The 12,443-nt window shown below is 33.7% G+C and overlaps 1 protein-coding gene across 2 annotated transcripts in view; it reads right to left on the bottom strand.

Annotated features, from left to right (window-relative positions):
* The window catches only part of LOC131438075 (neogenin), a 306,153-nt gene that overhangs the window by 24,281 nt on the left and 269,429 nt on the right, over positions 1 to 12,443 (bottom strand). For both annotated transcript variants that reach the window (XM_058607871.1, XM_058607872.1), the window contains exon 2: positions 643 to 954. In XM_058607871.1, coding sequence (XP_058463854.1) covers positions 643 to 954 — 312 coding nt within the window. The remainder of the gene's footprint in view (positions 1 to 642; positions 955 to 12,443) is intronic.

Genomic DNA, 12,443 nt, shown 5'->3' with positions numbered 1-12,443 from the left:
TTTACAGTTTTTTTGGTGTCAGATAAACAGAGGAGCCGGAATCATAACCGCAGTTGAACATTTCTTTTTTCAAAAGTGTGTCTGTTGATTGGTGTTTTGTGAAATATTTGTGGTTTTCAAAAATATATGGAATATAACACATATTTTGTTCTAACGGTTTTTCTAAACTAAAATCCACAAAATAGGCGTGAAAAACGGCTGTCACATTAGCTCAGACCCTTAAAGCACAAAGCCGCCTTAAACTTAGTTTTACTTTCGTCTACTTTCAACGGGAATACGTCATTATAAAGGAACTGTCTAGTATAAATAAAATTTCGTTAAAATATTACCACAAGAACATTTTTTCGCAAATTTTATTTCTCACTAGACTTTCAGTAAGTTCTTTCCAATATGTTTTCCCGTTGGGAGTTGATGAAACCTAAACAATTACTATAAATATCTACAAAAGAAGACAAGAAATTTAAAATTTTCCTACAGTTTTTAACGAAATATAGTATAAAAGTAAGTTTTTTTGTAATATACTCTGCCGCGAAAAATATTATGTTGTTGCATTTATTTTCCCATATGTGCAAATCAAAATGTAATTTCACATAACTATCTTTGTCTGATGCTATACTGAGTCTACTATAACGAAAAACTTACCAGAAATGGACACTCTGGACGAACGGCTCACGATCGTTCCGATCCCATCGACCGTGAGCAGACAGTGATAGAAACCGGTCAGGCCCCGGTTCGTTTCCACCGAGCTAATGTAGAGAGACCCGTTGGTCAGCTGTGATCGGAAGGTGTCACCCACTATACCGATGTCCTGCCCATCCGGACCTCGCCACCGTATGTTAGGCGCAATCTTTCCCGCTCGCATCGCCTTCTGGTCCAACCGGCCGGCACACTGCAACATAACAGAACTGCCTTCTGGCACCGTCACGTCCGATGGTTCGATTGTGAACTCCAAGGCTGAGAAAAGAGAGAGAGAGAAAAAAAATGATAAATTACTTTCGCTGTTTCCAATTAATCAAACGATCAGTTGCTAGCGATAGCTTAATTAAATTTCGAGCGATTATTATGAACTGCGTGAACTGTTGCCATATCGCACTTCAGTTAATTGTAATCACATGTTGTTGCGGCCATGAAGAGTCTGGATCTGCCGCCCCGAAGACGAAAACGTGAGGATTGATGCTTTTTTATGGTTGGCCCCACGACAATAACTGGCAGTCAACAGATGTGGACCGTAGTGCCTAACCAAACGAAAGATGCAACTCATTTGTGTTATATTCTGCTTCGTCATTCGAACTACTCGTGTTTCTTGTTTCGTTTTGTGACTGAAGGGTCGCGCAATAATCGTTTACCCATTGGCAGCGGGTCATATCAAGATGGTGTGAAAATATAAAAATCTTTGATTATTCGAGGGCCGCAGGGTGTGCACTCAGCATGACGTGAATGGTCATAATTAACACGCGATGAGCAGTTCCTAGCATAAATTTTCAAAGAGTTGGAAATTTCGTTTAGTTAATTAGTGATCGATAGGTTCAGGTGTTGGACTGTTCAGAAACACCGTGGAATTTGCAGGTCAGCTTAGTTACACAAATGTTCAATCTTCCCTTTTTTAATGTTTTAGGTATTTGACTAACTCCAAAAATCCCTCTACTTATAACTCAATAAGCGCAAAAACGAACTCAAACCATTATCATCACTCGATATGACATCATGAGAATAGTAGCAATAGATAACATAGCCTATTATAAGCATATATTCAGAAAAATCATGATTTATGCAACGACCAGATTGAATCATAATAGTGCCTTATCACGAAGAAAACGTAGAAACAAGTTACTCATACTCAAAAATATAGAACCATCAAAACGAATGACGCATAGAATGGAATATGAATTCCTATAAAAATTGATAAAAATTATCATGGTAACACATTTCGATGCGGAACTTGGCTTTCTGTCTCTTTATAAGTGTTCTGTCCGATTGCATAACTAGTGATTCGGATACTACTGACACTAATAATCCTTTCCAGTTGAATTCGATAAACGACAACTGACTTACGAGACCAGCGATTCATACTCTGCAGCACAAATCCGAAATATGAAAATAGATGCAATTCTTCAGATGGGCGGTATATAACACTAGGACTTTGCTTCGCCGTTTACATGATTTGATTCTACAGTCAAAAACCTGTGGCGATCTTTTTCTGTTTTCTATGATATAGAAATCACCTTTCTTGCTTCGAATGGTTTTTCAATATTCCAGAATAGCGCAAGTAACTGTTGCGAAATATATGGGTGAGTCGAATCAGTTTATAAGCAAGTAAATAAATCGCTATAAAACCAGTTTTAAGGCCTGAGGACAGTGGGTCGCGTACAGATTTTGAATCGACTTCCCAATTCCCTTTGCGTCTGTGTGCTACACCAATTCCCTTTGCATCTGTGTGTTTTTCAACCTTGTTAAGTCGAATCTGTTTCTCTCCTCTCATTTCCTGTTTCAGAACGCTACCTGGAAATTTACGCGGATAAAATGGCTGACGCATTGATACTGACTGTGTTTAACAGGAGAACATAAGACTTAATTTTTATCGTGACAATATATATGTTTTTATGTAATCGTATTTGAGCTAAATTATCTAGACTCTGTCACGATAGGTTTGTGATATAAGCCTAAAAATATCGAGATATTCTATGAACAAGTAAAGGTATGCCATTTCAAGCGATGCAATTTTCAGTAATTCTTCAGTCAGAAAAAAATACAACACAAGTGGTAAACTCAGTAAATCATTCTAATAATTTCACCGAATATTTTCAACTAAATTTAAAAGACATTATCAGGTGGATTTTTCGGGTAACCTTTCAAAAAGTTACGTCTTTCAAAAGGTACTGTTCTTAGCCCTCAATGATGTAATGTGATATCGATGTATTTTGGAGTTTTTGCCTCCTTTCTCACGAAGATCACTGTAAAAACCGACTATGCGCAACCAAGGCCCAGAAGGTCGAGTGCCTAAATTAGTGTGTATGTGTGTACGTAACAAAAAAATACGTCCTTAATTTTATGCTACTGAATAATGTTGAATTTTATCCGCATTGAACTTCCAGTTTCGAAGTAACGAGGTAAAACGTGCGAAAACATAAAGTGCACTAGATATTCTCATACACTAGGGGATCGGTATTTACAAGCTTAGTTCCAAATGGAAGTTCTTATATTGCTATGGCTTGTTATCAAATTTGACTATCGATTTCAGAGTAACAGGATGAAACGTACAAAAATTAAAAAAGTGTACTTTTATCAGCCTCCACTGAACATATTTCTAATAAACTTAGATTCAAATGAAAGGACGTCCAGTGTATAGCCTGTTCCGAAATAACGGAGTAAAATGTGGCTAATAATTAACCGATTTTTTTAAACTTACATTTAAAGGAAAAGTTTTTATACCACCCTTCAATTGAGTTTTATCTTATCCGACTTCTGGTTCCTGAGTAACGGAATAAAATGTGCAAAAATATGAAAAACAAGTGCGCTCGTTTTACTCAGATACCGATGGATCGGTTTTCACAAGCTTATAATATAATGAAAGATATAATGGGTTAAATTAAATAATAATAATAATAAAAGAGCCTACTATTATATTTCATCCGAATCGAACCTTCCGTTCCGGAGCGACGACGTGCCAAAATAAAAATAAATGCACTCGATTTATTTAAACTTCGGTGGACAATTTTTCATAGACTTAGATACACATGAAAGGTCACGTTGTCGAAAAGACTTTGAATTTTATCTGTTTCCAACAGTTGGATCCGGAGTAATGGAGAAAATGAGCCAAAAAGTTAAAATATTGCAATTGAGCTTTATCCGGATCCATGTTCCAGTTTCTGAGGAACGGAGTAAAATGTGCAAAAATACATGGATAAACGTGTGCACTCGATTTACTCCGATTCTGTTGGACCGATTTTCGCAAGCTTATAAATCAATGAATTGTCTTATAGACCCATAGCCTTTGGTTCAGTTTTACCTTATGATCAAAAAAGAACCGGAATTTTCATTTTAAAATTCCCGCGCTTGTCCAATCGGTAAACTTTTATTCTCTCAACGTTGGCAACACTTTTCTACACATTCTGTCAAATTTTGACGCATATCGTACGATTAGTTTTTGTTTGGCGTCTATACAAAGAAGTTGGAAAATTTTCGTGTGGCGATTTTTATAATGGATTAAAATTTAGAACAACGTGCGTACATCAAATTTTGTGTTGCAAATGGATTTAAGTGTTCCGAAACGTTGAAAATGTTAGGAAAGGCCTTTGGTGAATCGTGTCTAGGAAAAACACAGACATACAAGTGGTATAAACGCTTCAAAGGTGGTCGTACAAGCTTGGATCATGATGAGATCCCTGGCCGCCCAACAACATCTGTTACTGAAGAAAACATTGAATCGGCGAAGCAAATCGTGTTGCAAAATCATTCTGTACCGATTAGAGAGACTGCTGTGTTGTTGAGCATCTCTTATGGATCAGCCGAACACATTTTAACTGATGTTTTGGGTTTGAAACGCATCGCTTCTCGGCTGGTGCCAAAAAAGCTGAATTTCATTCAAAAACAGCGTCGTGTTGATGTGGCCAAAGAGATGATTTCCAACGTAGATAGTGACCCCACATTCATCGAATGCATCATAACTGGTGATGAGGTGTGGATCTATGAATATGGCGTGGAAACCGCACAACAATCGATCGAATGGCGCTTCGAAGGCGAGCCGTTGTTTTAAATTTTCATCCATTATAAAAATCGCCACACGAAAATTTTTCAACTTCTTTGTATAAACGCCAAACAAAAACTAATCGTACGATATGCGTCAAAATTTGACAGAATGTGTATAAAAGTGTTGCCAACGTTGAGAGAATAAAAGTTTACCGATTGGACAAGCGCGGAAATTTTAAAATGAAAATTTCGGTTCTTTTTTTATCATAAAGTATACGGATCAGTGCTACGCTTCCGAAGTACCGGGACTTAAAGTACAAAATAAATGAAAAAAGTGCACTGCAGGGCCGATATTCCCAATGTTATACCGTTTTCGTTTTTGGACCTACACGCGGGCGACTCTGACTCCGAGTAAAACGACCACATGGTAAGCGCCCTAAACAACAACTCATGAAAAAAAATAAACAAATTCGCATGGATGTCGTGTGCGACTCGAGAAAATTTTCAGAGTGAAACTACGCGATTGGAGTCCGATCTAGAGCGACCCCAGGTTGCTAAAACAAATATCTCAAATGTTGTTTGGGCGACTCTGGGCCATCTCTCGGACTGCTCTGATCAATAAACGAAAACGGTATTAGACTCAAATTAAACGTTTTTATTGTCCCATAGATTGCTATTAAATTTTGTTTCGATCTGCAATTCCGGTTACGGAGTTGCCGAGTAGAAATATCTAATAGTCGCACAGCCTGCTATGCGGTTATATGCAATATAACGTAAAATAAACTGTTTTAATCCACCTAGTGGTGTAATAACACCTTTCTAATCTCTATACAAAAATATATCTCAAACAACGCTCTTAAATTTTATCCGTATACGACTTCCGGCTCTGGGGCTAGACCTGGTTATAGCGGTCAAAATAAAATTGTAGTTGAGGAGACTTAAGGTGAACATCGATCATCCAGGTACCCAAAGCGTAGTGATTTGGTGTACAACTCTCCTGTGTCAATTCGCACGTTTTCTGTGTCGGTAGGCGTTTTACTGCTGACCACGCTCATTAAATTGTAACACCGAATCCAAATTCGTAACACCGAATCCGGAAGGAGCCAACTTCCGAATTCGAGGTTACGATTTAAAGGTGGTGAGCAGTAAAATGTGCAAATTGATGGAGAAAAGTTGTTCACCAAATTACTTCGCTTTAGGTATACTGACGATTGATGGTCAACCTAAACCCTTTCGATTGCACAGATTTACGATAATCGGAAGTTGCAACCATTCGGGCAATCGATTTCTCAGGAAAGGCAGAGCCGATTTTTACACACCACCAGCTACTCGCTTTCGGAATCACGACTTCCAAAACAAACGTAGGGGAAAGTATTATAAAGCGCCCCTACTGGCCATAATGCCACCCCCCCCCCCCCCTCTATTTTTAGGTATTCAAGACTTTTCTAAACAAAAGTTTTATCACTAACACTATCTTTTCATAGGATCTTTCTGCTATGGAAGTTTGACAGTTATGGTTTGCTGTAAAATATGAAAAAAACTGAAAATACCATTAGGCAGCTTTTTTATTCAATAATATAATTTTTTTAAGGCACACGGCTTAAGCTCTAAGATGCCAAGGGCTAGGCAGCATTTTGCTTCGTTTTGCTTCGACTATACAAGCATTTTAACCGTATAAAACGTCTGATAGTCGGTTGCTACTTAGTAGTTAACTTTTAGCAGTGCTAATGTCTATATTTACAGTATAAAAATCCAAAGAAACAAAGCCATTTCTTTGATATTCGCATTTTCACACAACAGTTACTCTACGGACATTATGACCTTCAATTCAACAGTACGCTTCTAGTTAAAATATTGTTTTGAAGATTTATAACGATTATTAAAACGAAATTTAGCGTTAAAGGATCAAAAATGTTGGTTTCCAATTGTAGTTAATTGATTATGGAATTGATTTCTGATGCAAAGAGTATCTTCTTTATCTACTTTTCTTCTATATCGACATTTCAAGGGACATATTGCATCATTGCTGTGGGGCGTAATGTCTTTTGTTTTAATTTGTTAAGAGGCTATTATTTGTTATTATAAGGTTGCTGGGGCATTATACCTACGGCAAGCGAATAAAGTGAACATTTGGCCGTTTTCGAAAATGTGTTTGTATCATCACTTCTACCGGAATCATTGAAAATCATTGAAAATTCAAATGACTAGGTATGGTTATTCAATTGATGATGAATCCAGCGGATCTCATTTGATAATGACCACAAAAGTCAATTGAATGATTTGGAATACATTTACAATGAAAGGTCAGACATTTCATTTTCATCAAAATAATTCCATTCGTAAATGAAATTTTACCATACTGATTAAGACTATAAATAATTCTTGGGCGTGCTATAAAGTCTGTACTCTACCGTACTGTACTGTACTCTACAAAATCTTGAAGGCATGTTTTAAACAGCATAAATTGCTGGAAAGCCTGAATTTGCAATTGCAGATAATGTTTCATAAAACATACACAACTTGTTACAGTGAAATTCCATTGAATCATCCAATATTTTCTAACAGAATTTTACGTGCTATATCTGGGGATATTAAGAATCATTAGATCACAAAAAGCGTCCGTGTTTTGATGTAACTAATTACACGACGTCAGTTTTCCCTTGAAAAAAAAAACAAACATCTCTTTCAATTGACTGTAAGAGCGCCTATCAAATGAGCTTCTGGTGAATATTCAGATGGTTCAAGATAATAAATGAACGGTAAACACGGTTAATCACAAAATGTACTTAAATTTATTGCTTTCTCTTCCAATCTTCACTTCTAATATTCTAGAATACATCTCAATGCGTACCCAAAATTTAAAAATAACTGATAACTGTGAACTTAAATGTAAACCGTCACCTTTTGTTTATTGTACCGGTTGGAATAATTTTCTGTCATTGTGTTGATGTTCATGTCTATTCATTCGAACTTGTTCACTGTCGGCGGCTGAGACAGAAAAACAGGTGCGTTAATTCGCTCTTGAAACGAAGCAAGCGAAACTTCAAATGACTAGGTATGGTTATTCAATTGATGATGAATCCAATGGATCTCATTTGATAATGTATGTATGTATGTATGTGTGAAGCCACCATCAGTTCAAGGCATTACCAGTGGATGCAGGTAGACTTACAGTAGATCCGAATTTGATTATCAGATAACTTTCATATTACTGCTGTTAAGAAGGCCAAAATGGACTTTGAGGACCCGGCGCCTTCCAGCAATAACATCCGGCCATATAATAAAAGAATTCGCTGTACCAGCTTAAACCTGCCTGATGGTTTGTTTGTTAGAAGGGTGCGTCTTACTCATTTCAGACCTTCTGGGGAAAACACACAGCTTTCCCCTGTGAATCGGGTTGACATTTCACTCCTTCATCCAGTCATTCACTTGTAAGATACCCTGATGCACTCCCATCCCTCTTCCCTTACAATGTACTTGAGCATAGTATTATATAATGTAACATAATACACTTTAATATAATTTCCGGCAGTATAATACAATAAAACACAATATAGTATAAAACGGTGCAAAATCGTATGGTACAGTGTATTATAGTCTACTATAATATTTTATGATGAATATAATAGTATCATAATGTTATGTGACATAATATAGTAAAATATACCATAATATATTATAATATAGTTTGGTCACTATACGACACTGAATATAATAAAATATTATTATGCATAAAATATAAAAATGTAATACATCACAATGCAATATAATACACTTATAATTGTGTATTAAAAAATGCATTACAATACTATATAAAACAATACCAAACATTGTACCATAATATAGTATAATATAGTACAATGTAATATAATATAATACCACAAAATATGACGTAATATAATATGATACAATTTAATAATATATGTGTAAAGTGAAATGTTTAGTATGGAAATGAAAATGTAGCTGATAATGATAAAGATTATAATAATGGTAACAATAGTAATAATAATAATAATAGTAATAATAATAATAATAATAATAATAATAGTAATAATAATAATAATAATAATAATAATAATAATAATAATAATAATAATAATAATAATAATAATAATAATAATAATAATAATAATAATAATAATAATAATAATAATAATAATAATAATAATAATAATAATAATAATAATAATAATAATAATAATAATAATAATAATAATAATAATAATAATAATAATAATAATAATAATAATAATAATAATAATAATAATAATAATAATACTAATAATAATAATAATAATAATAATAATACTTATATACTACAAAATAATATAATATAACATAATATAGTAAAATATATTTTAATTTAATATAATATAATACAATGTCATACAATATAATATATTATAAATCAATATATAAAATAACAGTTACTGTAGAGTGTCAGTTATGCTCTTCTATCTTCGCAGTACTGCAGGAAGTAGAATATTTCTCTTCTAATAAGAATAATAATATCCACATCTATAAAAATAATATATGTTATTATTATTGATGACAAATTAATAATACTAACAATAAATATAATAATGAAAATAATAAAAAAAAAACAACATAATATAGTACAATGAATTATATAATAAATAATAGAATGAATAAAACACAACAGGAACCAGTGAGGACCAAGCTCACCTTGTGATGACCTTGATCTTTAGTTAAAATTTACTTTAAAAATGATAACTTATAAGGAAAACAAATTTATATTTTGCGCAGAGGTACGTAGTACTACTCATAATAAACCCTATAATATAATATAATATAATATAATATAATATAATATAATATAATATAATATAATATAATATAATATAATATAATATAATATAATATAATACAACATAATGCAATACAATATAACATAATATAATAGAATACAATATAATATAATATATTATAATATAATACCATATAATATGATATAATGCAATGCAGTATAATACCATACAACATAGTATATAATAACATAAAATAGTGTAAGCCGATAATATGTGAAATTATATGCTATGATACAATATAACAGTTAATGTCGCAGTGTAAGTTACGCTCTTCTAATAATAATAATAATAATAATAATAATAATAATAATAACAATAATAATAATAATAATAATAATAATACATGATGTAATAAACAACAGAAGTATATGTTGTAATATACTATGATAAACACTGCACTTTAGGATGGGCTTCAACCTACAAGCCATTTCGCACCCTCTCATTCTGCTACTAACGCAGAAGGCGATAGCACCCAGTCGACGCCGTTCTATTGATCAAATGTCATCATAGACGCTCGGGGAGGCATGAGATAGGGACTTGTGAGGACTTAGTTATCTCACCATTTGACGACCAATCCAATGGATCTCATTTGATAATGACCACAAAAGTCAATTGAATGCTTTGGAATACATTTACAATGAAAGGTCAGACATTTCATTTTCATCAAAATAATTCCATTCGTAAATGAAATTTTACCACACTGATTAAGACTATACATAACTCTTGGGCGTGCGATAAAGTCTGTACTCTACCGTACTGTACTGTACTCTACAAAATCTTGAAGGCATGTTTTAAACAGCACAAATTGCTGGAAAGCCTGAATTTGCAATTGCAGATAATGTTTCATAAAACTTACACAACTTGATACAGTGAAATTCCATTGAATCATCCAATATTTTCTAACAGAATTTTACGTGCTATATCTGGGGACATTAAGAATCATTAGATCACAAAAAGCGTCCGTGTTTTGATGTAACTAATTACACGATTAAAATATATTAAATTACACGAATAAATGTTGGCAATTAATTATTCAAAACAGAAATTCTGTTAGTAGCCAGCAAAAACGATTTATCCTCTTTTAAAGATAATTAAAGTTAATTTTGACATGGGGAGAAATATTCGGAAATTTGTTAAATTTTTGTAGAAAATAGCATAGACATTCCATTATATACGATTTTCAGATTTTACTGTGTAGATTAATATATGATATATTGAATGATCTATTCGGAAAATAAACCTGCAAAAATTCATTGGGCCAAATTACCAAGTGTTGGAAATAATTCAAAAAACACACGCAAAAGTAAATATTCTACTGTAAGCTACTAACATAACCCATTCTTAGCAGCATATGACCAGGCATATTATTAGGTGAGACCGATGTTAGACCGGACAGCTTAAATATCTTATAAACCTGCAATTATTTCAATCCATTTTCGACTTTGTAAATGCGCTTTCATGTGACAGACATACGTCAGTAAGCTGAAGGTTGAGGCGTTAGTCTCAAGAATGGTTGAAATTATGGTACTTCGATTTTTTGGCAGATTTGTGTGAAGTTTGGTCTTCCCCTAATGAGTCCGGTTTAGCCCCGCAGCTCCAGAAATATTGGATTTTGGGTTTTTCACTTCTGCGCGACTTGGTATGAAAACTGAACCATATTTTTCCAAATCACAAATTGGTTAGCTGAAGGTTTAATCTACACAATGGGAGATGTAACTTGGGCAAAAGCCTAGTTGTAATAGATGTATTTTTCAGTTTCCAAAAAGCGTCCGGTTTAGCCCCGGTCTACCCTATATTATGAAAACTCTATTCTTTAGATATTTAAGTAATTGTGAAATGCATAATTTCCAACAAAGGACTTTATAACAAAAAAATTTTCAGGAAATTATATACATATATCCATACGAATGGAAATTGATAAACATGTTCTTAGCCCTGCCATATGACATTTCGTAATTTATTTTATTGTATTCGTAAAATTTGCTGAACTAGATTGTGCCTGAAAAATAGTTTTTACGGGGAGTGTTACCTAAATACTTTTACATCAAGTAAAGTACCGAGGAAAGTCATTGTATTCCAGTAGAAGTGAACATGTCATCTCTGAGCAAACGAACAAAAAGTGGTTTGCGCGATTGAAAATTGACAATTTTGACTGGGACGACAAGGAATGTAACGGACAACCGAAAAACTTCAGCGATGAAAATTTGATATCTTTTCTCGGTGAAAATCCGTAAGAAACTATTTTTGTGACGAATACATAATTGATGTGATTGAACAAAACATCGTAGAAGATGCGGTCGTAATATAAATATCGACACGACAAAGTTTTGCGTCATGAAAATACAAAACCCTATGTGTCATAATTCGTAAAAGCTTATTTGGAAACGATAAAATGGGACGTTCTATCTCACTCACCATATTCATTGAACATTTCTCCATCCGATTACCATTTGTGCCGATCCATGGCGCATGGCTTGTCAGAGAAGCTTATCAATAACTACGAAGTGACTAAAAATTGAATCGATTCATTCATCAAAACTAAAGAAAAATAATTTTTTCATAACGGTATCCGAGCTTTGCCAGAAAAATAGCAAAAAGTAGTGGATTACGATGGAGAATACTCTCAATAACTGAACTGTGATGACATTGAATCACGAAACTTTGCAGAAAACCGCTACGAATTAATTTTAACACCTGAAAACTGCATTAAAATGACACAAACTCCTATTCAAAATCATTTGTTATTTTATAATAATCATGTTGATATTAATCAAGTGGATTGAGTTTATAACAACTTGACAGATAAACCCTTCACGATAAAGTCGATGTTTATTGATTACCTCAGATGGATTTTCTACGTAAATCGCCTCTGCCATTTCCAAATAAACTTCACGCGTCGGACCAAAACCCTTACTGCAACGAACAATC

Source organism: Malaya genurostris, chromosome 3 (assembly GCF_030247185.1).
Source record: "Malaya genurostris strain Urasoe2022 chromosome 3, Malgen_1.1, whole genome shotgun sequence".
Classification (NCBI taxonomy): Eukaryota; Metazoa; Arthropoda; class Insecta; order Diptera; family Culicidae; genus Malaya; species Malaya genurostris.
The sequence above is the reverse complement of the archived record's forward strand: the minus strand, read 5'-3'. Positions and strand labels throughout refer to the sequence as shown.